Source organism: Triturus cristatus, chromosome 5_1 (assembly GCF_964204655.1).
Source record: "Triturus cristatus chromosome 5_1, aTriCri1.1, whole genome shotgun sequence".
In the NCBI taxonomy this organism is placed as follows: domain Eukaryota; kingdom Metazoa; phylum Chordata; class Amphibia; order Caudata; family Salamandridae; genus Triturus; species Triturus cristatus.
The window spans coordinates 702,034,193-702,061,906 of NC_140587.1; the positions used below are offsets into that span (position 1 = coordinate 702,034,193).

At 43.2% G+C, this 27,714-nt stretch overlaps 1 protein-coding gene across 3 annotated transcripts in view; it reads right to left on the bottom strand.

Annotated features, from left to right (window-relative positions):
- Window positions 1-4,862: 4,862 nt before the first annotated feature.
- Window positions 4,863-27,714, bottom strand: part of MAPRE2 (microtubule associated protein RP/EB family member 2) — a 672,904-nt gene continuing 650,052 nt past the window's right edge. For all 3 annotated transcript variants that reach the window (XM_085605669.1, XM_085605668.1, XM_085605671.1), the window contains 2 exons: window positions 20,752-20,910; window positions 4,863-7,582 (listed from right to left, as the gene is read on the bottom strand). In XM_085605669.1, the coding sequence (XP_085461795.1) occupies window positions 7,502-7,582; window positions 20,752-20,910 (240 nt within the window). In that variant the 3' untranslated portion in view covers window positions 4,863-7,501. The remainder of the gene's footprint in view (window positions 7,583-20,751; window positions 20,911-27,714) is intronic.

The following is a 27,714-nucleotide window of genomic DNA, read 5'->3' on the forward strand; positions in this document are numbered from 1 at the left end:
GTTTCGCTGATTCCTCCCTGTACCACTCCATTAAATAGTTGAGTCAGGCTGCCTGATAATACTGTAGGAGATTTGGAATACCCAGGCCCCTCTCACTTGTGGGTCTGTAACCCTGGTTGCACTTCATTCAAGGCCCAAACAAAGCGGTTCATCGCTCCCTGCAGAGTCTGTATCATGCCTGCAGGATGGTCTATCTGTAGATTCTGAAACAGAAAGAGCATTTTGGTGAGGACAGACCTCTTTAGGGCTGCTATAAGACCTAGCCTGGACAGCCTATATTGTCTCCATTGTGCCAAGTCCCTCCTTATTTTAGTAGTGTACGGTAGTTAAGAGATGCGGTTGCACGGATGGTAAGGGCCAACTTAACTCCCAGATACCGGACAGATGTGGTCACCCATTGGAAGGGGTATTGGCGAGCGAGTTGCTTAACAGTCTCGGGATAGACCTGTGATATTTGGATGTTAATGCAGAAACCAGCCGCTGAGTAAAGCTCTCAACCTCCTTCAAGAAGGCCGGGAGGGCCGCGACCGGATTATATAAGGCCAAGATCTTGTCATCTGCATAGAGGCTGACGGTGTTCTCCTCCTCTCCAAAGGTGACAACTGTAACATTGGGATTGGTCCGTATACGCTGAGCTAAGGGTTCCATGTACAGAGCTACCAGCAGGGGCGAGAGTGGGCACCCCTGCCGCGTGCCTCTGCAAATGGGAAAGGGATCCGAAGACAGCCAATTCACATGAACTGTTGCTCAAAACTACTAAGTACCCATGTACTGAAACGTTTGCCCAGGCCAAAAAGGGCTAACATTGCCTCCAGATAGGGCCAATGCACACGATCAAACGCTTTCTCAGCATCTATGGCCAGCAGCATAATTTCCCTGCCAGAGCATTTGGCCTTGTGAATCAAATGGAGGACTTTTTTTGTATTGTCGCTGCATTGTCTGAGTGGGACATATCCCGCTTGATCTGGGGTTATCAACCCTGGCATAAGAGGTCCTAACTGGAGTGCCAGGATGCTAGTGACAATTTAATGTCCACATTCAGAAGAGAACTTGGGCGATACGAACCGCACTGCTTTTTATCCTTCCCCGGCTTTGGAAGGACTACTATGGAGGCTTCCCTCACTGAAGGGGTACCGATCCCGGTCCCATAATGGAATTAAAAAGCCAGGTCAGAATTGGAGTCAGAGTGGAACAGAAGTCTTATAAAAAGAAAGTTGGATAACAATCCGGACCCGGAGATTTGTGGGATTCCTGAGGCGCTATCGCGGAGAAGGCCTCCTCTATCCTAATCAGTCGGTCCAAACTGTCCGCCTGTTCTGCCATCAGTTGCGGCGTTCGCACCCCGCTGAGATAGAGGTCTGGTCCCCCCGGAGGTAGTACTTGTCCAGCATAGAGCTCCTTATAAAAATCAAAGAAGGTAGATGCTATAGGACCATCCCCCACTACCTCGTCACAGTCTTTAGTTACCAGGGTATCCACTCCTGTGATGCACCCAGAGTCTGTTAGCCAACAATCTGCTCCATCAATTGCCCCCTACAAAAAAGGAGTGTCCCAGCCTAAACAGCACATATTCTGCCCTGTCGGTGTCCAGTCCCTCTAACTGCAAGAATGCCGCCTCCAGCTGCCTCAAAACTCTTGGTGCCCCTGTATGCATGTGTATGCATTCTAACTTCTCCACAGGCCTATGGAGCAGTTCCCTTTTGTCCCGCTGCAGTTTATCTGCTACTGCCACTTCAATCAGCTCCTCTTGGATGACTACCTTTAGGGCCTCCCAAAGGGTGGTGACTGATACTCTGTGTCGTTAGCGGTGAGGTAATCCACTATCACCCGAGTTGTCTTCTGTACCACCTCCAGCCTATGAAGGACTGTCTCTCGCATGCGCCATGACCGAAAGGAGCGGAGTCAAGAAGGAATGACAATTGTAAGGGATACCATACCGCTGTATGGTATGATAAAGATCGGGACTCTATCTCGGTGTCTGTGACTAGGAGTTGGAGCTCCTGTGTCCCCAGGAAATAATCCAAGCGTGCATATGTCTTATATGTATAGTCCTGGGTTTGAGGGTGTTGTGCCCTCCATAGGTCGCTCCGTCCCATCTCCTGCTGCCATTGGGTGCCCTCCCTGGACAGGGCCCCTATTTGACCAAATCTGTATGAAGAGTGGTCTAGGCTATTACCAAACACCAGGTTCAAGTCACCGCCCAAGAGCACCATTCTATCTTGTTTAGACATCACTTCGGCCTCTGCTCATTTCAGGAAGTGCTCTTAACCTTTGTTGGAGGCGTACAATGAGATCAGTGTGAAAACATGATCTCCTACAAGTACAGAATAGGCCAGTAGACACCCCTTAATCTCCTCTAGTTTAGGGCCTATCTTACCCTGGAACAAACAGAGTCCAGTCTGGCAACACCCGCAATTTTAAAGTTGACAAAGGAGAATAATTGGTGGGGAACGGCGCAAGATTTCACTCTGTGACTGTCGCCTGAGACAAAGTGGGTCTCCTGTAGAAGATATAGGTCTGCCCTCAACCCTTCCATGTATAACAGGATAGACCAACTCTTAGTCAGGTTATTAAGCCCTTTCACATTGAGGGTAACAATCTTTAACTGATCATGTGGGAATATAGGAGAGAGAAAAGCTCTTCCTGCTGACCCTGAAAAGATGGTACCGCTTCTTATCTCACTCCCCCATCTCTCTGGGAAGGCTCCATGAGCGCTGAAATCTAGAGCATGGTGTGTGCCTTAGTGACGTGGATACCCCTCCAGATAAACAAGGGAAGGTTCATGTGCACTGAAATCTTGAGCGTGTTGTGTGACTTGTGAGTACCCCCAAAACATGTACGACAAGAAACATAAACCAGAACATGTTCTTGCAAACCTGAAATCTGGCACTTTCCAGAAATGTCCCACTGCGAAATTGATCTGACAGGCCTGCACTGTGGTCCAATTAGCTCCCACCCCCCTCCCGCACCCAACCCCCCCACCTGCAAACTGGGTGCCTCCTGTTGCTCATGCTGCCTCCAGTCAGCCTTATCGCTGGATAGTGTCTCTAGGACCCAGCTTGCCTCTTCTTAGCCAATGTCTCCGGATCTGGTTGCAGCCCCTGAGATGGCCCCCTGCTGCCTTGCCACATGAGGTGTTCACGAGCCTTTTTCACCCTCGGGCTGGTCCGCTGTTCTCCCTCTTCAGGCAACTCAATGTTCAGCTCTTGGCAGGCCTCCGACTGAGACCTAAGTTGGTGAAGTTTGCCTTTCCACCGAAAGATGATAAGAAACAGGTGACCCCAGGAGTATGAAATGCCTTGGTGTCTGAGGTATGCGGTGACTTGGCGGAAGGCTACTCTCTTTTGCAGAGTAAGGGCAGACAAATCCTGATAGAGCATCAGCATGTATCCTCTGAATTGAAGTGGGTGATCCACGGAGGGACGGGAAAGCAAGTCTTACCTGTCTGCCATCTTGGCCACGTCCTGTACTATCACCATTAGAGGTCAAAGGTTCAGTCAGTTTAGCTAGAATTTTCGTTAATTATGACTGACATGGTTTGTAAGATCCCATGACTAGAAAACGGCTGATGAGAGGCAACACATGAGATCAACAAGACAATAGTGCACAAAAAGTAAAGTTCATTCTGTAGAGATAGTGAGTTTTCTTGCAAATCTTTTATTCTCCAAAAGTCCTTGCACATATGTAGAAAACAGCCAACGCGTTTCACCCTACACAAGGGCTTCTTCAGGGCAACTGTAAGGTGACCAGAAAGATACGTCAGTTTGTAAAGTCCAGCAATTAGTTTGAGTACAACACGTGCTCGTTAATTGACGTAGTCTTCACACATGAGGCCAAAAGCTAGTAATGGATATCCTAATTTTCAAGATCCAGTGTGATCGTACGTAAAGTCCAACGGTGAAGAACTGAGTCTTAAAGCAAAGTTAGCCTCCAGTGTGGTCAGGAATGGTACCTGTATAGTCTGTTTGTGTAGACCGAGCTGTCCGTGTCCGGCAGCAGCAGCAGTACTGCTTTTGGCCTCATGTGTGAAGACTACGTCCATTAACGTGGACGTGTTGTACTCAAACTAATTGCTAGACTTTAAAAACGGACGCATTTTTCTGGTCACCATACTGTTGCCCTGAAAAATCCCTTGTGTAGGGTGAAACGCGTTAGCTGTTTTCTGCATATGTGCAAGGACTTTTGTAGAATAAAAGATTTGCAACAAAACTCACTACATCTACAGAATGAACTTTGCTTTTTGTGCACTATTGTCTTGTTGATCTTATGTGTTGCCTCTCATCAGCCGTTTTCTTGAATTTATGTGTGGTCATGTGGCAGCTGGCCATTTGAGGTGGGCAATAACAAGCTGAAAATACCTTAAGTGACTAGCCTAGGTACTGCAGTTGCCGTGTAACCTGCGGCCCCTTGTCTCCTTATAAGATCCTATGACTAGTAAACCCATTTAGTACCCATGCAGCCTCTTGGAACGGAAGCCTTCTGCGTTAGGTTCATAGAGTACAGTGTGTTTCAAAGCACAAAACTGTTGTTCTAGGAAACTATTCACTGCAGGTATTTCAATTTCTTTTAAAGAGTTGCCAGGAAAAGTACTGTCGGGGCCTAATTCATCTTTCTGGTTAATAGAATCAAATGGCTGATTATATTACTTATTGTTTGAATGATCCTAGTGAATTCTTTACTGAACAAACACTCATGCTAGTCCAGGAAATCCAACTTCCTGAACGCTGGGATTCTATTATGAATGTCCTAGCTGATTTCTCATAAGTGAAATTGTCTTTGAAGTCTTCACTGTCGTACGGTACCATTTCAACATGTGCAATAACAGTTTAGCAGTTTTCAACTGAAATATGTTTTCCAATAGGTTTTTTTTTTATCTTCACTTTATTTTTTCACATTTTCATCCATCACATCCTGAGATTTTGTAGGAGTGATACAGGCGAAAGGATCCTGGACGAAAAAAGCTCCTACAAAATGTACATAGCTTTCAACACATAGTTCCAACTTTGACTGAAAACAGCTGCCATTTTTAAATTGCTCTGAAATGCGATTTCATAGTGAAACTATTATTCATAAATTATACACAAATTACAACGTTTAACCAGTCTGCACAGTCTATAGTTAGACAGATTTTAACATATACCTTTTTTTATTAAATATGTAAAAAGATAACCGCAGGTTATTCACATATTTAGACAAAAAACCCTACTCTACCATGCGACAGTTTGTGGATAATGTAAAATGAGTGTGATACATCTGCATAAGACTTTTAGCATCTAAAGATAACTTAGTTACTTAACTATTTATAATTAACAATACATATGTTTACATTCCTTTCAGTTTACACTTCATATATAACAAAAGCTGTATGGTGTGCTATGTAGTAATTACGAATGCATACGAAAACCAGAACGGAATACTGAAATATGTCGAACATCTTTTCTAATTAGGTTGAAATAAACTTTCTTTAGTGACTACAGGAACAAACTCAATCTGCGAGTTAAGCGTTTCGGGTTTTCTTTTTGAATTAATTAATAAGTGCAAATCAGATGATTATGAGGTTAATTTAAGTCAAGAAGGGAGTATTTAACACCAGCAGAGATTGTTCAGAAGTGTTTTGGTATGGGTGTCATCAACATGGGTTACAAATAAAATGGAGCTTTAAAAAACAGTCTTGAAATGGGTTTTTCCACATGATTTCCATTAAAGCAGATTAATGTGAACCTAGATTCACTGATTTAGCTCATTGTTACTTGTTTGCCAAACTTCAAAGGCTGACATTCTTGACTCATGAAGCCGGTGGCAAGAAGTGTACACTCATTATTGCAATGTCCTCACAATCTCAGCAAGTTCATTGTTCAGCATGTGTTCCTCACCACTTACTAGAAGGTGCTGCTGAAAGCTACATTGTGCCACATCACTGCTCTTGCTAGCACTCATAGGATGGAGCAAAATGTCTCTGCAGCTCATCCACATGCCTTGAAACCAGTCAGTATAGTGTGGGAGGCGGCCAGACTCCTTTCTAGGAACACCATTAAGTGACGCAAAATGGACATGGTGTGGCTCCAGCGGCAATCCAAAACAATTTGTTTAAACTGTATTTTTACTTCTTTTTTTTTTTTTTAAAAAGGACCAAGATAAATTATGGAGCATGAGCATAATATTCCGTGTTGGCTATGTGCAAGCCAAATCACATAACCAAAACACCAATTAAGGGTCAACGAGGAGCCTGGAGAAAGGAGTTAAAAAAATGCAAATCTCGATCAATAAAACGTATTTTAAAGTAAAGTAAAATAAGATTAAAGGAATGCATATCTTAAAATATCAAACTGCGATATTTATTATTGGTAAAATGCCATTATTTGAAGGGGATGGCCAAGATACCAGGCCATAGTCATACAAAAAAATCTTGATAAAGAACAAGCATAGAAAGACAATCAAAAGGGTGAAATAGATTTAAAAGCTGGCAAGAAAGTTCCTGTGTTTTCCATTGCATACTCTCATACACATGCTTAGTTGCTCTGGGAGTTAAAAAATGATTTTAGCAAAGTTTCTTAAAGAAGCAGTTGTGTAGTCTTGGGACCTGTTTAGAGTTTGAAGGATTGGTACTCTTTCAAAAACGTAATGGATATCCTGTCTGTCTTATTAAAAGTGCGATGCCATAACGGCGGACGGGATATCTGTCACGTTTTGATGGAGTAACTGACCCCCAAACTCTAAATCAGTCCGAACTCTAGCTGATGGTGAATGTGGGTTAGGTCATGAATTGTAACACCTTTGAAAAGATAAAAGAAAAATATGTATTTTTTTGCCTCAACTCATATTGTACATTTGCTCTGTAAACCTAGTTAGTCCCAGCATCAATGCTACCTTCTTTATTTCTAAAATAGAACAATTCTGCAAAAGTTAAAACAAGAAACTGTACAATAACCGCTACCTATTACGCATGTTGGTCCAGCAGGAGGTAAGACAACTGCCAAGCAGGTCAAACTTCCTAAGACCGACACAGCTACACACACAATTTTGTTTCCAACTGTATCCCTTTTAATTTTTTTAACCACCTCCACACATCAAGGCAACTGCGTTACGAGGCTCATCTGTACAGTGGGTATGTATAACTTGATTCTTCCATTTACCACTGTAGATGTAAGTATTCTACATTTGCAATGATTCCAATAGTAGATTTATGTAGATTGGTGACTGAGAAAAACCTCCAATATAAATAAAACAAAATAAAAAAATAACATCTCAGGTAGCCAGTGGCGGCAGCTGCAGTGACGTAACCCTCAGGTGTCCCAGCTTGGAAGGCCAAAAGACAATTTCTGAAAACAGGCCTTGGCAAGGTAACGGGGTAAAAACTCAGTTGGTTCCTGGCACTCGCTTCAGCACAAAAATGTTAATGGCAGGTTGGGAGTGACTGGTTTGGAGTCTGAAGCCACTCCTTTTCTCTCTCTGGAAGAAAAGTTCCCACATAAAACGAAAAGAGTCCAAAATGAAGTAGGGGTCAGTATTCCTCCTGTTGCTGGGCCTCCTCGTGGACGTGTTCCTGGTCGTCGTCTCTTTCGTGGTGATCCGTGTGTCCTTCCTGCACATGAAAGGAAACACCGTATTAACAGGTGCGACAGATAAGGTCAATCAGAATAGAAGCATTAACTTGACGTGGATTGCATCCACTCCTTTCCCTTCCCCGTAAATCCCAACCTCCCACCATTTGACCTCATTTTCGAAAACAGTTGCCTGAAAAATTTAAAATAAACGTCCCCAGGAGCTTCAGTCCACAGACATCCCCTCGCCCATACTTTATGGATATTAAGATGCTTCTAGCATTAGCATGAATAAAAGGTTCTTGTAAATGCAAAAATGCAGCAACTATGATTAGTGTTTCTTGGTGACTGTAACTTGCACAACATGAGTCTGAATACAAGGCCAAACCTAGCGCACTTTTTTTGCTCTTGATTTCATTGCGCCTGTAGGACAGGGGCTCAGTCTTGAGTGGAGGAACTCACTCCCGTCCAGTGAGTGGAGGAACTCACTCCCGTCCAGTGAGTGGAGGAACTCACTCCCGTCCAGTGAGTGGAGGAACTCACTCCCGTCCAGTGAGTGGAGGAACTCACTCCCGTCCAGTGAGTGGAGGAACTCACTCCAGTCCAGTGAGTGGAGGAACTCCCTCCCGTCCAGTGAGTGGAGGAACTCACTCCCGTCCAGTGAGTGGAGGAACTCCCTCCCGTCCAGTGAGTGGAGGAACTCACTCCCGTCCAGTGAGTGGAGGAACTCCCTCCCGTCCAGTGAGTGGAGGAACTCACTCCAGTCCCGAAGAATAAACATCATGATCTGAACCGAACATGCGTGCAGTCAATTCCTTATTCAGGGCTGTGGCGCTGCATTCACGAGCTTTGGGGTAAAGAAGGCTTTATGTCTGGAGAGTTGGACCTCGTGCTGGCGCGAGCTTGTCCCCCTTTGTACTCTATCTGTAGCGGTGCGCGCGCTGCTCTCACCGAGAGGAGATACCCGTCCTGGGCAGGATAGTAATCAAAACTGCACCAGAATTGATCTTTCTCTGTTAACTAGCTAAACGAGATAAACAAGCTAACTGAGTGTGCGATACGAGTGCAACACAACAATTGAACAGGTGGAGAAGCCTAGTTCACAAAAGCACAGAAAAGTTGTTCCAGGCACGTGGGCCGCTGTAGTATCGACACAGTTCACAAAACCTCCCGAATACTGGTGTTTTGTATGCAGATTTTCTACCCGCGTCTGCAGTTCAAAAAAGAATCCTTAAACCCAATGCCAAACTTTGTGACTGAAATAGACACATTACGAATCACATTCAGCTTTGTTCGCCCTAGTGGTGAGCTCCAGAGATCAGCCTATCACCACAATCCTCACTATCAAATTACAAACACCATGAAATACCCACCATAGGCACATTGAACAGGATAGGTCATCACTTAATCATATGTTAAGCCAGTCTCCTCTACCAATGACGTCACCACACAATGCCACCTACACTAGAAGCGACTATTAAAAAGTGACAAGATATAATATTACCTCAAATCTGATAAAACTGCTCCGATAACAGAATCAAAGCCCACAGAGGATTCAACGTAATTGTAAAACCCCACACTAATAACAGTAATCAACACAGTATACCAGCGATACTGACGATCAGAAATAGATACAAGCAGTATCAACAACTATTAACATTGGTACTATCAGAGCTAAATACAGAGCTCAGGCAAAGGCAATGCACCTAGAGAAAAACACAAATGAATGCTGGCCAACACAGCATCACAGAACATAGCAGAAAATATGGTTCAACAATTCTGGGACCAAAACATCTCTACACAACGAAGGTGCAACTAAAACCTAGCAGGCAAATACTAATCTTCTTGGTAAACTCGAGTTACCACCAATATTCCTGAATGAGTCTCCTTCATCTCTATAATCGACAGTTTAGCAGCCAGCAACAATCAAAACTCAACCCCCCCCCCCCCTCCATAAAAAGGCAACATCAGGACATGAACGACAAATAGCATCACTACTATTTATGCAAACAAGTGAAACCCTCCTGACCACAACAGGCTCAAATTTCGAAAAAACAAACACCACCATCTGTATAACAGTTAGGTAGCCAGCTCTAACTAAAAATCAATAACCACCACAAAAAGATGCAACATCAGAACCTAAACGACAAATTGCATCACTAATAATTATGCAAACCGGTGAAACTCTTGATCACAACACAACACCCGCACATCTCGCCAAAACAAACACCAAGTCATATCCACTCACAAGCAACAACACGCGATCAATTACATGAACACCACATATTAGCAAGGTAACAAAAGACCATCAACAGTGGTCAAAGTATGTGCAGAAACACTTGCCTCATCCACCCATGGATTAATTTCGTACCAAACTTAATAAAATATAAACATGAGCCTCTATCTTGAAAACATCTAACATGAATGTTTCTTATCTTACCACCTAGATACTGGTTTCAACATCCACTTGAAGGCTGAAATTGTTGAAAGATAGCTATTGTCCAGTAAACTAAGCGAAGTCTAGGAAGTATGAGGTGACTGATAACAAGGCTCCATACTTGGACAAGGATCAGACACAGGCTTGATGAATTTAAATTCGATCACAGACTGATGCAGTCCCATCAGTTATACTAGGCCTACTTGCTTTAGTAAATACCACAGAACACAATATGGTTCTCCTCTCCATTATCAGTAAAATAATCACAACTGTAGCGAAATACCAAAAGGCAAAAATGCAGTCTGGCAAAGGTAATAGTTAAGATCATAGAGGTCCCTGGCTCACCAAGTTATACTTTGCAATTCATTCATTATTCACCAAATTCTATGTTTTGCAATTTGAGAGTTTTTTTTCAAGTGGCTTTTAATTGTTTTGCTTCATACTGTCAAAATGACAGCACAAATCATATACATTCCCAGCAATAATAGAGCATGCACTTTGTAAACACAGATGTACATGTATTTCTATCCATCATTATATTTCTTCAGACTGCCAATTAGGTATACATCCGTTGTTACATATATTCCCTCTCCTTTTATATGTCAGCTTGGTCTCCCTCATGGGGCCTGGTCTGGCCAACTTGTAACCATGTTAACTTTTTGGATACTAACTAGCGGTGTTATGGCTCATGATCAGCTCTTTACTTGCTTACGGATCATCCCTCTCCTACATCTCTGGTTGTAGGCCCCACTTTTGGGGTACCGGGGGCACCTAGTCATCCATCATTCTCGTCCGTCTTTATCATCAATACCTCATGTACTTATCTCAAGCATCCTTTGGAGATCCTTCATGAACTCTCGTTGCTGGAGTTACCCATAGGTGCACCTCTGCCATGGGCCATTTCCAAAGGTCCCTCATCCATAGCCTCGCCAAAGGCGCCACTGGAGACTTCCAGGACATTGCTATTCTCATTTTGGTTAGGGCCTGGGCTAGGTCCATTACCTTTGTAACAAATGTGTTTTTCTTTGTGCATGGCATAGCTTTCAGTAGGCAGGGAAGTGGATCTTCTGTTAATGGTTTGTTATTATTATCTCCTGTCAGGGACACCTTCCTGCATAAAAACAATCCTGAGAGTCTTTTTCCTCTTTCTATGTGTACTGCACAATGCAGCACACATTTAAAGAGGAAAAAACGAGGAAAAATAAAGTTATTTCTCCTCGTTGTCTCTCACCTGGGGAGGCATAAGGTTTTGGCCCATGCCCAGGTTTACATGGCTTTGTAAATATGGGGAAGCGTCAAAACCCATGGGTGTTGTGTGGTAACCCCCACTGCAACTCCCATGGAACACCTCCCTAGTGCAGAATAAGGCAACATGGCGAATTTGTGCGCATCTGCAATGGAGACAGCTCTCTGAGTTGTTTACATTGGTTACACAATGTGCAAGATAAAATTTATGACTGAAGTATTGCACTTGAGGTGAGCAGCTCCTGTCCCTGCGCTTCTTCATTTATTGCTGAATAGATGACATCTCAGTACACTTCATGAAGGGAAATGTTAGTGGAGCAACTGGGAACATCATCCACGCATCCAACAACTTACATTTAACTGACATATTTTTGGGGTTTGCCTTGACAGTGTTATATAACTTGGATGTCCAGAATCCATACCCGTCTCTACCGGGTCACCCGTTGTGTTCGAATTGGCTGCCTTGCCTCACTCCATATCTTTGAGGCCATTCAAAGCCATGCAAAGTGGCTTCGAGTGAACTCATAAATATGATTTTGTAGTTTGCGCTGCCGCAGAGTCACAAAAAGTGACGCTTCGGCCGAGCAAGGGGCTGATAAATATACCCCTAAAATATTAAGCAGGTCTACAAAAAATGAATGGCCAAACGAAACAATCAAGCTCTCCCTTTGGAAGAAGCACAAACAACAATCTTAGGCAGCTTTTCAACATTACAGATCAAAAGGCCAGTAAGAGAATACAGCAAAGCACTAGCTTGCCCGAAGACCAGTACAACTAAATCTCAGGAAGCAGAGATGCATAGTTGGACTGCACACGTATGCCAACTTTATGGGGTGCTATTTGCTTTGATGGTAAACCTCTGACCTGCTTTCTCAAGCAATCAGTGGTTGAGTAAAACAACAGTTACTTACCTGTCACAATTATTTGTAGCTGCTTGAAGCTCTTCTAGATTCACATGTTTTGCGTTAGTCCGCCATCTAGCGGCTGGGTCCAGTAGCATTTGTTTAAAAACTTTTTCAAAGTTCATGTTGTCCTAAGAAGAGTTTGTATGAATCACTACGGCGTCGACCGTAAGTCTACAACGTCCCGTAACGTAAATCACATTATAGTTTTTTTTTTTACTTTCTCCCTTATACACTTTTTACTAGACAAGAGAGTCTCATGTGAATTTAGACGAGTTTCAAGCTGCAAAACCATCCTTACGATTAAGTAACTGGTTTCTTTTGCAGGGTAAATGTCTTTTGGCTTATGTGCTGTGCATTAGTTACTTAGTGGTATGTTTTCACCTGTAGAGGGGGGAGTGAACAGGGAGAGGGAATGGTACTAAACTAAAACCATTTCTTCTCTACTCACTTCTGTTTCATGCCCAGGCTCCCCGAGATGGCTTTTATCTAGATGTTTTGGGTGTTCTGGCTTCTAGTAATCTTCAGATGATGTATGCTCTCTTGGGAAGCAGAACATGCATCCGGGTATTTGTCATTTAGAGCGAACTTTGGGTGGCAGTAAGGGTAGAACCTGAGAATCGTGAGCATGCCCTAAACTTGTATGGAGGAGCCTCAGGGACACTACAGGTAATATTCAACAACCTCAAACTACATTAGAAAACCCCCTGGAAAAAACCTGAATCCCGGATCCAGCGTGGACTCTGATCAACTTTTCAGAGAATCCTTGAGCTCCTGCTGGAGATTTCTCGAGAGTTCTCACAACGCACCTCCGACCCCGCTGGCGGACAAACAGGATCTAAAATGGAGGCTATGTTAGGGGCATTTGGGCTGACCGTCAACATCATAGTGAGTCATACAGTCTCGGCCTAAGTTAATGCCTACTAGGGGAACAGTTTGCAATAAACACTTCAGACGCAACCACAAGATAGTGGATGTCAATCTGTAAGAGTTTTATGCTGCAAAATAAATATTGCAGAATGCATGGCGCATAATATCGTAGCACACAGACGACCAGTTGGCCCGTATAAAGTGCCCAGTCAAGACTACACCGGTTCTGCAGTAGTGGATTAAAATAATGTGGTCTGGTCTCAGGTCAAAAGATAAACTGGGACACGTGTGACCTTTTCCCACTAGGGTTCTAGAGTGGGCATTCCACCGGGGTATCAACCAAACACATTCTGGTACCTGGGCCTTAATTGGCAAATGAGGAGGACATATCAGCAGAAACTGACAAGTCTTCGGAGATCCGTTCACTTTTGGTCCACATTACATATCTCTGTAACCAGATGCATTGCGTATGGCAAATGATACAACTGCCTGGCCTCTTGTAGTTTCTCCAGAGTCTGCTGTTGAACAGAGCTTTTTTAGGGCATACTGCATGTTAATTGCATTGGTGATGGGGGATGCCAGACTCCTTAAATGCACTAATACATAGTGGGTGGGATGAATCTACCAGACATGCAAACATGTCCACTGCAGTGCATTTCCAGTTTACTGCAAAGTGATGCAACAATGATGAAATAGATAAGCTGGCTTTGCTTTCAGGTGCTGCGCTGCTTTAGGTATAATGGAGACCCTCTTTACGGTTACATGAGGCAATGGCAGATTTCCTAGGTTAGTCTGAATGGGCAGAAATGTTTGGCTGTAAGTTTTTAACTATGGAGGCTGGACGGGGCAGCTCCCCGTTTGAGCGGAGGAGCCTCGCCCCACAAAGAAAAGCCCCAGGCCAGAGCTGAAAAATAAAATGGTAATAAAGTTTATTTATTACCATTTCATTTTTCAGCAACCAACCCGTCCCGCACTGAGTGTCATGGCGGGGCCAGTACTGCCGAGCGGCAGCAGTGAGCTGTGCAGTAAAACCTGTCTCTTTGGCCAGCCTTCTTGCGACAGCCAGTCAGACATCCGTATTTGAAACTTCTCTAACCTAACTGTCTTAGACTGCTGGGTTAGAGAAAGTGCAGGCCTTCAGTGCTCTTCAGAGCGCTGAGTGAGGCTGCTCCCGCCAATCCTGGCGCTGCTCTCATGCTGGTGAGAGGAGCACCAGGATTGGCTAGGGGAGTTGGCTTGGTCCCCCGTTGGAGCCTGGCTTGAGAGAAGACCGAAGGAGGAGGACGTTGCCGAGCAGGAAGGTAAGTGTATTTTATATTATTTATTTATTTGTGTCACCTGGCTCCCCACCCTCAGTACATGCCAGCCGCCACTGAGGCTGGATCGCATTCTACTGCTTTGAGACGACCTTATGGGAAGTGAGGCGGTCTGTACGGGCCCTCGGAGACATTAACTCCGCTGACTGTAAGGTGAAAGGTTCGAACACAATGGGCGACCCAGTAGAGACGGGTATTGGTTCTGGACATCCAAGTAATATAACACTGCCAAGGCAAACCCCTAAAATATGTCAGTTAAATATAAGTTGTTGGATGCGTGGATGGTGTTCCCAGTTGCTCCACCGACATTTCCCTTCATGAAGAGTACTGAGATGTCATCGATTAAGCAATAAATGCAGAAGCGCAGGGCACGGTGCTGCTAACCTTAAGTGCAATACTTCCTTCACAAATTTTATCTTGCACATTGTGTAACCAATGTAAACAACTCAGAGAGCTGTCTCCGTTGCAGATATGCACACATCACGTACTTCAATCTGGAACAAATCTGTAATGTGGTGAAGCACTGGGAAAAGCAATGCAGAATGGAAGGTACTTTCCTCGAAAGCAAGAGCTTAGCAGATGCAATCCAAGCATGCTGCTAATGGTAAATCCGAGTTGAGACTATACAAGAGAATGGTAGGCAGCCAGTAAAACAGGCCAACAATAAGAAAATCATTCTAAAAAAAAACAAGCAGTGCAGAACTGTAAGGGCCTCAACTCCGGGCTACGCCAAATCGCCGCAGACTTTATATTATGTTGTTGCAAATGTATAGTCCTGAACTGGTGAAAGGGAAATGTGACTTCATATTAATCCTCACAACCATGTACTAAAGTGAACAACAGTAACAGTGAAAACGTAAATAAAGGTTTAAATAAAATATGTCTACAATGCAAACTATAACAGAAAAATGTTTGCTCCTTTCAGAACGAGGAAGTAAGATAGAAACCGGTAGCGCGGGGAACACAGACCTTAGTAATTGATGAGAGGGTATACTAACATGTATTTAATAATAATCGGTATTTTTAGCATCATCTGTACACTGCTGGGAATGCAAGGACGCATCTGCCGACGATTAAGTGCATAAAACCTGGGGCCCAGATGGGAAGATTATGCCAAAAGCACACAATAAATTAAGGGCACTTTTGTCCACACTGCTACATTTAATTTTCAAGAATCAATCACAATGGATTTAGTATCAGAGCACTGAGAAAAGGAGGGCACCAGGCTGATAAATAAAAACGGTACAGTTACTGGAGTTGCAGCCAAAGTTCTGGGCCCCATGGATGACTAACACAGTGTAGAGCAGGCGAGCCAAATTTTGCGAACTCAAGTTGGAAAGTAAATACCTCGGATATTTCTCAAGTCCATTTGACGTGCACTGAAGGAATTTAAATTGCATCAGGGAGAAATGGAGCAATCAAACAACCAGGGCCAAAAACGTAGGTTTGGACAACCCTCACAAAAATAGGAAGCACTGGAAAGTATTACAGAGAGCAGCTAAACAGGGAGAAGACGCTGTTACACACACACCTGGGTTAGATAAAAAAACAGTCTGTTTAGGATGTTGAGCTATGCTCTAGATGAGGTGGAGGTCGTTTACAAAATTAGATTTTGTAGTCATTCAGTATGGCAATAAAGCAAAGCTGAAATTCTAATTTTCTACAAACGATACATAGAGGTTGAGCCAAGATGTGGCTATTAACCTGATATTTCACTTACAGTGCTGGGAAAAGCAATTACTTAACTTGGCTGCTGTAAAGCGCGTTCCGCCCCTCTGTGAATTATTGCAGCTGTAGTTAGTCACGGAGGCATGTAGCGAAGCTCTGGGATGGCCAGAACCACTGCCTATCATATCACTGCGCACAAGCGCCTTCGGGATGTAATGGAGCAGCCTGCTTTATTTGGCTCTGAGCGTGCTTCAAGCCTACATGAAGACTGTAAGTGAAATATTTTGTGCATCAAATGGATTTAGCCTTTTCTAATTACCTTTTGGAAACATCGAACAAGGAGTGGCCCTTGAACCTGAGATGGCTCCTTAATTAGAACTGGTGAATTTCAGTACTCTTTCACTATTTAAACATTACGTTGTGTGTGACTTGACACCTAACTAGAATGTCTCTTAACCTTTGTTTTCTTTCATTGTATATAAATGCTAATGCTGGAGCAAAAGCTATCCTGAACTCTGATCACCGCTACTACATTTCCCCCAATCCTGGCTCTCTCCTACACAACTCCCCCTCTCCACAGCAGGCCCTTCCTCTTGGCTCTCTCCTACATAACTCCCCCTCTCCACATCAGGCTTTCCCTCCTGGCACTCCCCCACATAATTCCCTCTCTACACAGCAGGCTCGCCCACACTCCTCCTTGAATACTGTTCCCCTTATCCCCCGCAACACCAAAAGACCCCATTCACTCTCTAACCCTCAAATCTCAAACCCTTCTCCCCTTTCACCCAAACTATTCCCTCGCGCCAATTTTAGAGCTATATTACCATGCTATCCTGCACAGCAGAGACGGAAATCCTCTGCAAGAGACGCCCCACCTCCTCCTCGTCCCCTTTCCTGGGACCCGACTACCTCCACACTAGCGGACAACACACCTCCTCCCCTCCACAAGAGCTATGAACCACAGTCTGATCCTGCATCTAAGCTCAAAGAAATGAACAGAGAACTTCTAAAACTCAAAGCTGGCATTCAAAATCTCTTTAACATCACCTCGGAACTGGCCCTTGACCTTGCCTCCAACAAGACTTCGCAGGCGATCCAGCATATGATGAGACCTCACCCCAATCTACCATTTCCTTCCCCCAGGGTACCGAGTGCCCCTGGGCAGAAACCCCCAGGCCAAGACTGGATTACCACTCTCTATGCCAACGCTCAATCTAGACCCTCCAGATCCAAAAATCATTTATCTGAACCAGATATTCTTTCCCCCCTCCGAGCTTACAACTCCTCACTTACAGGCATCTCAGTCCCCACTGGAACGGCACGAACCGCCCCTGTAATGGCCCCTGGAACGACTAATCCCAAGCATGGCAACACGATGGCTATACAAAGCATCACTTCCAACCCGCATAGAGCTCCCAGCCTCAACCCCAATGCCTTAAACATGAATAACCTCATGCAGATCCCCATTACACAGTCCGCCCTCACTGACCACAAATCACACCTGAAATGCATGTTAGTCAACTGTAGATCAGCGGTGAAACATGCCACAGTCCTTGCCGATGTCATCCTTGCACAGGATCTAAACCTCCTTATCCTCACTGAAACTTGGCTCACCGAATCCTCAGGTCTCATATCCCAGAAAGTTGGAACTCCAAAAGATTACAACCATTAAAACAAAAACACTGAAAAAGAACGCTCCGAAATAGGAATGTTAATGAGCTCATATCTCGCTGCAATATCTCCCTACCACCGCCTGCAAACATGGCTGACGTACACGACTTCACGGAGCACTATAACAACTCCATGTTGTCTGCCCTGAATGCAACTGCCCCCCTTAAACTAAAAAGAAAAGCCATCAAAGAATCCAAACCTTGGTTAAACGATAGCCTAAATGCTGACAGACGCAGCATGAGATTAGCAGAACGCGCTTGGAGATCCGCTCCATCCACTGATCTACTAAAAATGATAAGACTAAACAGGAGTAGACACAACAAACTCATCAGAACGGCGAAAGCTACCTTCTTCAAATCACAACTGGACAAAGCCAAAAATCTCCCGAAAAGGTTGTTTGAGCTGATTAAGTTACAAACTAATAACACTCCTACTCAATCTCCTCTCATCTCCTGCCCTCAGCCAAACTGCGATGACGTTGCCGACTTCTGCCGTGAAAAGGCGAGTAAGATCGAATCAGATCTAAACTCTGCCCTGATCGATCTCTCACCCTATCCTGACTCCTCCTTACCCTCGTCCCCTCCTACTCCGCCCTGTCATTCCACTTAAAACAATGTCTCTTGGAGTCATTTCACACCCATCAACGACACTGCCATCTTTAGCATTCTCTCAACCCTTAAACCTTCAAATCACTTCAATGATCCCCTCCCCCCAACTTCTTTAAAGAAATGATAGGATCACTAGTCCCACTCTGGTCCAAGATCATCAATACGTATCTGCTGCAAGGTGTGATCCCTGACTGCCTAAAGGAGGGCCTAGTTCTTCCAGTTCTCAAAAAACCCACTGCAGACCCTGAAGACTTGAATAACTATTGGCCAATCACAAACATCCCCACCCTGACAAAACTACTTGAGAAATGTGTACAGGAACAACTCCGCAAACACATTGAGCAATTCCAACTGCTTGACCAATTCCAATCGGGCTTCCATCCCGGCCACAGCACAGAAACGGCCATCACTCATATAGTGGACGACGAGCTCACCCTGCTTGACCAGAATGAGTCTTGCCTACTCACACTACTTGATCTCTCATCAGCATTTGACACTGTCAAACATGACAATCTACTTAGCCTATTGGAATGTAGGATGGGGCACTCAGGCACGGTTCTAAAATGTTTTTCCTCTTTTCTCAACAATAGAACTCAGAGAATTAAAACCTATCCAACTCCAGTCCCTGCTCGCTGGGTGTGCCCCAAGGGTTCTCACTCTCCCCCACGCTCTTCAACCTCTTCATGGAACCACTCACTGTACTTCTCAAAGCCTCAAATATCCAATATCACATGTATGCGGACAACACCCAACTGTTCATGGAGATCGCCTCCCCTGAAGATATCAAGTCACTTAATGGAACCCTGCACAAAACTCTTAATTGGCTAACTTCTATCCACCTCAAACTAAACGCCCTTAAAACGTAATTCCTCCTCATTTCTCCTGCTATGCAAACCCTGATTGTTGAGAAATATCTTAAAAAACTCTCAACTCTGAACTGCACACCTCACATCATTGATTCCACGAAATCACTAGGAATTGTGCTCAATAAGAATCTAAATATGCAGGATCACATCAGAGCATCTACCAAAGGAGCGAACTCCTAAGTTCGCTCCTTTGCATCTGATTTTTCTTAGCATCCTAAGAAAACTCAAACCCTACCTTCCCCAAGATGACTTAAAATCTGCGGTGCAAGCACTAGTCATCTCCAGACTAGAATATGGTAGTGCTACTCTATGCGGGTTTCCGAAACTCAGTTTAGCCCCCATTAGAGCATCACTGAAGGCTGCGACTAGACTCATCACTGGCTCTAAGAAAACCAACCACATCTCTCCAGGCCTGAAATCGCTCAACTGGCTCCTGTTTGAATCAAGGATCCAGTTAAAAATTGCATGTATGACTCATAGAGCACTACACTTCAACACTCCTCTTTACCTGGCAAATAAGCTCGAACTATTGGGAGCCTTCCAGCCCTCTAGGAGCACCAGCACACTTCTACTCAAGCTGAAGAAATTTAAAAAAATGAAAACCTACAATCGTACATTCTCTGGAATTGCCCCGAGAATATGGAACTCCTACCTGTGGAAAGAAGGCTGATTCCCTCAACATTTGCCTTCAAAAGGGAATTGAAGCCTTACTGTTGAACGCTTCACTGAACTAGAAGTTTCGCTCCTTTTGTCTACTATCTTGTTTTCCTGTTTAATACGCTACCTGGCATTTGCTACGACTTCCGTGTCGCACACTAATATATTAATTTTTTTCCGGATATATATTTTTATTCTATTTCTCCCACAGCTATTTACTCATGTCTTCCTCAGCTCGTATGTAAAGTGTTCTGATACCCGCTTGGGTCATGTTCGCTCTATACATATCTTTAAAAATAAACAAATAAATAAATATGTTTATATTCTCTCACACCCACACATACATAATAATTACACAGTGGCAATGGGGGAAGTGTGAGGGAGGTAAGAAAAAAGTGACTTTTTCTATTTTAACTTTCATAGGATTCTTCTCTCTTCTATACAGAAAACAGAATTTCAACCTTGGTACAAAAGAACACGTTACTTACCTTCGGTAATGCCTTATCTGGTAGAGACTATCTAGCCACAGATTCCTTACCTTAGAATTATCCTAAGGCGACAGACTGGATCCGGAATTTTAACATAAACAATATATTTAAAAGTCACAATAAAATTATTTTAATTTAACATTAACATTATTTCATATGGAGTTCGATTTTAAGTCCCTGTCTCCATCATTCTCTACAGGAGTTGTTGCCGTATCAGTGGTTGGTCATGGGTGGTGCTGGGCTTATGACTGCTCCCTTTTGGAAGTAGTAACTTACACTCAAATTTGGCTCCACCTCATTTTTTAGGGGTGGAGACATAAAAGTTTACACATTTAAGTAACTTTACACTTTTAAATGGTGAAAAAAAAAGTAGTACAGTTACTCAAAAGTGTAAGAGTAAACTTACATATGTAACTTACTCACAAGTGTAAGTTACCTTTGTGAATAGCCCTCATAATCTTTAAGGTCAAAAACAAACTTACCGGGTCTTCTGCAGCATAAAGGACTTCCATAAGCCTCTGGACCAGGTCTTCAGCTTCTTGACCGTGTTCTTGGCAGAGAAGCTCAATTTCCCTTAATTTGCTGAAATAAAAATCCCGTTCCTTCTCCACTCCTTCAAGTGCAACTTTTAACGAATGTACCTGTAAATAAGAACAGAGTTACCTCATTAGGGCGACTGTTCAGACCAGATTATTGTAATCATTTTATTTTTTATGCAATTGGCTGTGGCCTAGACCAAGTCAAAAACAGTATACGATGTGCTTTACAAATCAAACGTAAAATAATACAAAATACATCAAGATAGTACAGAATAAATTCAATTACAAGAGTATACAATGCTCATAAGAAGAACTAACTGAAATAAAAATATACTAACAATATAGCAAATTAAGGCCTTCAGTTTAACATTTACCAGGCCCATCAAAATTATGAGTTCAGCGGGAAAACTGCTGCTCTGTCAAATTTCACCCAGAGATTTCACCTCCGTCAAACAAGTGAAGGCGCCGGGTGGAATACCATGGAAAAATATGCAGGAATTAGCACAATAAGTCTGAAATCTGCATGTTAATCCCCAAACACACAAAATCTCTGTTATTTATCTTCTGCAAAATCACTGGAAGTAACAGGAAATAACAGGTATTTTTAAAGGCTGCTCATAATGATTGCCATTGTCTTCAAGTTTTGAACCTGCCACAATAAGTGTTTTTTAAAGCAGAAGGTTGATAAGGTGAATCACAACAAATTCAATACATTGACCATTTTGCTTTCTACTAGCACCAACAGAGCTATATTGAGAAGAAAGTGAACCCAACTCACTAATTCTATCTCGCGAAGTATCGATAAAACGCAACTACTTACCATCCAATCATCGAGGAAAAGAGGTTCGTTTTAATTTTCTTCAAAACACACAAGAGAAAGAACCAACCAAATAGTAAGGGAAAAGGAATCTCAGAACCTAGGGCTGGCAAATAAAGTTTAAAGTTCGTGCTTTCTTATCCTCGATTCTATTCAGCAGCATCAAGCTCTAGCTTTAGCTCTCATTTGAGCCTCTGGCAAATGTAGCTCAGAGACGGGATAAGCACGGTGGCGTGGTCTACATGACTTAAAGACCAAATAACACCATAAAAAAAAATTTCCGCTCCGGGTGACAATGTTTATGAGATACATTTGGGAACTTAGACGAAAGGCACTATATCATCCACATATATTTTGCTATCTGCTGGCACTTATACCAGCAGGAACGTCAACAACATCCTATGCGTTCAATAATGCCCTCGTTTTTCAGAAGTATATATGAAATCGTTTAGTGAGGCAATACAATTTGTTGTAAACGTTTCTGTATGCCAATATTGAAAATAAGAATGGCAGATGCAATTACATACTTACTATGGCAGATTCTAGCACTAAAACTCATAAGTGGTCCCGCTTTAAGCTAAGAACCAGAGAGAAGATTCAGTTGCCGGATGATTTATGAAAACATTTCTTCATTTATTAAATGAGATCAGGAGCTGGCATTTTATGACGTTTTTCGCACATTCCTCCTAACTTTTAAGATGCAGAATGCCAATTATGTTCATACATTTTTTTAATTCCAGAAAATGGTATTGACTCTGGGTTGTAAAAGAGTAACCCATTCCATTGTTAAACGTACATCTCACCCCATATTGCTCACATTTTCAATGTCTGCATCAGAGAGTTGCAATGTCTGGAATGGAAATTTACAAAAAGGGTGGCTGGCCAAAAACTGTCACTTTAGCTAGGATCCATGAAAGCAGCTCTCTTCTGCGTGGCTTCAAATTCTATTCAAATAAGAGGACAGCACTGCAAATTTCAAATTACTTATTCTTCCATGGTCTATATTATTTAAAGTGTTTTAAGTCCATGAGAATTCTTCTTAAGCAGACACTTTTTATCCGCTTTTCAAGTAGCTGCCTCCTTGCTCAGATAAGGCAAAAAAGGAAGAGTTTCTTAAGATATTGTTTTTATTGATTAATTGGTTACATAATATTTGCATTTTCTGGATTTAAAGGTTTACAGCTGGGAAAGGGCCGCATGAGGGAAATTAAAAACATTGTTTCTTGTAATGTTTTAGAATCAGACACAAACTTATTATATCCAGCCAGAGCAAGCATGCATTCGATTATTAATTGTTCCTATACATGCCACCACGAGTGCCAGTAAAGTACAAATGGAGTCATGGAATGATATAACATCGAATTTCTGGCGTTACAAAGAACAATGTAATAATTACTGTATACTATATAAATAGGAAGAGAAATAATGGATAACCCCATTCCTTTTTTAGTTCAGATCTTATTATTGTGATATCATAGCTAAAAAGGGACACTATCAGGTGTGTGACATTATACACACTTACAAGTCACTTTCCATTCACATGGATTTTACACCTTTTAAGGAACTAGTCAGACAAGAAATATATTTTTCCTTGATGCTTTTACCTTCTTCAGCCCTAGTCCTTTGGTTTACAAATTTGGGAATTATTTGTGATGAGGATAGGCGCTCTGACATGACATGTCTGTTTTTCTGTGTCCCCAGTAACCCAGTTTGAACAAGGATTTTGCCTAATAGAAAGTATTGCTATAATATACTTGAAAAACAGAAATTATAAACAGCACATACAAATACATTAGGTGCCTAAAAAAGGATCTGGAATTGGAGATGCAAAGAGAAAATCTTGCTGCGCCATTTCTTTTGGAAGCTGATCACACATTTTAGCACATCACTGTTGATTATGAAAACAGGATTTATCTGATAATAACGTCATGTCCCTCTAAAGCATCCATTCCAATACAGTACACTAGAAGACGGAAAAAGTTTCTATTATATGATTACATAATCTATTCATGTAAAGTGACAGAGAGGATGGAATGCCGGAGAAACAAATGAGGACATAATATTTTGGACAGAGGACAGAGGTGGTGGAACTCTCTCTTTATGTTTTGCCTTTTTAAATTATATCATGACTCTCTTAAACTGTACAATAAACATCCTAATTTTGCTAATTTCCTACATTCTGCTTCATAGCAAAGGTTGTGAATTACACATTATTTTATCCAGCAACATGGAGTTCTTACATGCCTCTCCTGTGTCATCAACCGGCTGTTAACACTCTAGTTCATACGTGAGGCAACAGTGGAACACTGTCGAATCAAATAGCAAGCTGCTGGCGTGGAAAACCCCATGCCGCAATCTTCGAGTCAGACTTTTGTCCGGAATGGATGAGGAAGATATTTGTGGCATTAGACAACATGTAGTGTAATTTCAGTTTGATGCACCACTCGCTATTTATAGCTTTTATGACAAAACTATGAGAAAAAATGTTTTCTTTCAGATGGTGGATCAAGCCCCAGGAGAGGAACAACATTTTTGGAATAGAGAACATTTTTCAGGTGGATACCCTATCTAACTCCAGGTTCCATCTCCCTTGAATGGCATACCATACTAAATGCGTTCAAAGCCCTTGCGCCGCCACCAGTCTCTACAGCGCAGATGCAATAGACGCTCGACTACCCTAACCCGTCCAGACCCACATAGCAAATAAGCAACAAGTCCTGTTGGCCTAACACTATAAAACTTGAAACGGAAACTGTGTATATTGGAGTTTTGGTGGTCAGGGAGGGGGCAGTTAACGGAATGTTCTGCTGTACAGTACAAGTGGAGCGGGGCCAGGAAAAGTTGATGGGGAGGGAGGGATTGCTTCATTACTACATTACATAAACATATTTGTCAAATGTTGTCAGTACTGCAGTACAAATTGCAATGTACCACTTGAGGCCTCATCCGGACACTACAGTTTGCCATGCACGGATTTGCCACGATCTATTATACCTTAATGTTCATTCGTGAATACCACCATCGGCATAAAAGCCTCTTGCATTTTGTCTGCACTGCGTACCTTTATGTATTCTCTAAAATTGTTTATATGGTAATGGCTGCTGATTGTTGACTGACAAACGAAAGATTGAAAACCTAATAAAATATGTTTAAAAAAAACAATTCTAACTCCAGGTTCCTCACCTTGTGAATAATTCCCAGGTACCAGACTTGATCCGGAAACTTTCACAGCAGTTCTACTGTGGACCACTAGGTGTCGTTGTGTCGCTCCGTGCCAACGTAGTTCTGCTCTAGAACTGATGAGTGGAGTCGCACATATGTGCCACCTATTCACAATGGTAGCAATTGCTTTCAAAGCTGTCTATGGCCTCAGACGCAGAGCCAAACAGCAAATTGGTATGACCAGTGTACAGATCTTTTGATTGAGGCCTTTTTTGGTGGAAAAGAGTCCGGTTTACAGAATCTGGAGGTAGGATCATTGTAGAGGAATCCATGGTTAGGTAGACTTGCCACAAGAAAGACCGTTACCGAAGGTAAGTAACTTGTTCTTCTGAAGGATACTACTAACCGCATATTCCTCACCATGTGAACAGACACCAAAGCAGTGTCTACTAAGGTAGCTATTCTGTGAACTTGGTTCAGACCAAAATGTTCGGCAGGACCAAGGGGGAGAATGTCCTCTTGACAGACCAGACTGTCAAGGAAGTAGTGCTTTGTTAAAGTGTGTACCGAAGCTCACATGGCTGCCTGGCAGAAGTCAAGGATAGGCACTCTATGTGCCAACACAGTGGTTCTAGCTTTGGCCCCAGTGAAATGAGCCTGCAAGCCTCTTGGGTGCTGGTGTTTAGCCTATGGTTAGCAAATCTTAATGCAAAGAACAATCGATCAGGAGAAGGTTAGTTTTTGCACTGATTTCCCCCTATATGCTCTGGAAAACCCTGCAAAGATCTAATCGTCCACTTGGTGTTCCTTGGTATGATAGATATATAAACTCAAGATTTTCAGGAGCCAAATTATGGAGTCTTTTCCTTCTTAGCAGGATGAGATGGAGCAAAGAACGCTGGAATGCTGATGGCCTGGCCAATATCAAAGGTAGAAACCACTTTTAGAAACAAGGAAAAACGGGTCCTTAAAACCAACTTGTTCAGAAAACAGGTGGTGTAAGGAGGAGTAACACAGAGAGTCTGAGGTTTGCTCACATGTCTAGCCAATGTTATGGAGATGAGAAAGTCAGAAGTTTCAACGGACAACTGTGTACCGGCTCAAATGTGAGGATTAATTTCAAGCAACACTGTAGAATCACAAAGAGCTTCGGTGGAAACAAATATTGCAACTGACCCAATCACTTTCCAGCAACCACACTGCAGATCTCTTTGCAGTCTCCTCTGAAATGTAGATACAGCTCGACAGAATTCTCTGATGAGGTACCAACTGCAAATTTAGCTCTGACTGCGGGGTCTGCATGTGCCATCTGGCATTTGTCACCAGCAGGATACAGGAGGCCAACAATTCCAGAAACCTCAGAGTCATCCACACTGAGATCCAAGACAGAAGCTGTAACATCGGGATCATAGCTTGAATGTCCTGGACATTCCTTTCCTCTAGAAAGGTATTAAACCGTACTGTATCCTGAATGGTTACGATGAAAGGGAGCATCTTAGGAGTGTCAGGCGTGACCTTGGCTCACTGATTGTGTGCCCTAATGATGTTAGGAGGTTTGCCATAGTTTGGAGGTGGTATATGACTACCTGTGGTAACACTGCCCTCACAGTCAGGCATTGAGGTTGGGGAAGACTGGTATGCTCGAGCTCTGTATATGTACTGCCACCACTGCCATCCCTTTCATGAACACTGATGAGGCCAAAGGGGAGCACTGCAAACTTAAAATGCTCCAGGCCCATCACCAATCGCAGGTAGCGCCAGTGGGCCTGCAGGACTGAGATGTGAAAATAAGTGTACAGCAGATCCTAAGCTACCATCCAGTCTCCAGGGTAGACAGGAAACCGGGCTAGCACAAGCATCTTGAATTTGTCCTTCCACAGGAAAGCATTGAGAGCGTGAAGGCCTAAAGCAGGCCAAAGACCTTTGTCTTTCAGCACAAGGAAGTAGAGGGAGTAACACCGAGTTTCTACTTCCAAGGCCAGAACCCCCTCTAGGGCCCCTTCTTCTCTCTCAGCCTTCCTGAAGGGAGTGAAAGGTGTGGTGGGGAAGAAAGGAAAGGAAGGATACGACCCCAGTGAACAATTTGAAAGACCCATTTGTCCATCATGATGGATTGCCACCCTTGAGGAAATATTAGATGCTTTCTCTGACAGGGTGGCCAGCAAGGACACATTAAAGTGGTTTTGCTGTAATGGCCGCTGGAGGTACAGGGGACTGAATACAATGTTGTCCCTGTGGCCCTGGTGTCTCTGGGAGCTGCAACCTGAACCATGAAAAGGCTGAAAAGTCAGTTGTGCTGTAGGACCGGTATAGCATTGACAGACAGGGAAACCTGATTCGTACCTATAAAAAGCTCAAACTTGTTGATGGAATTGCCTTGTGGGAGCAGACAGGCTCAAGGAACATGCTGTGGTGTGCTCTCTTTAAAGCGCTCCGAGGTCGACTTTGCTTTATCCCACAAAAGGGAGTTCCATCAAAAGGCATGTCCATTAAAGATGCCTGGATGTCTCCTGTGGAACCTGAAACCTCCTAAAGGTGTGGCAGTGGAGAGTCCCATTGGTAACTACGGCACGTCTTAGGCAATCAGTGATGTCCAGTCCTGAGAATATCACAAACTTTGCCACATTGCGGCTGTCTAGAATAGCCTCCATGAGAGACCCCCTCCTCCCCCCAAGGTTGTCCAGAACAGTCGATAAAATGTCAGCAACTGTATCTCATAGGGCACGCAATTAATAGCCAACGAGACAGCTGCCATTGATGGACATTGAGCAAGACTTGTGGAGGGGTAAATTATTTTGCCAAAAGTCTCTATTCATTTGACTCACAGTTGTGAGCACTGGCAGGAAGAGCATTTGGGTTGACCCTGGACACTTGAACCACCGGACTCTTGGGAGTGATATGTTGCATTAGGAAAGTGGGGCCACCAG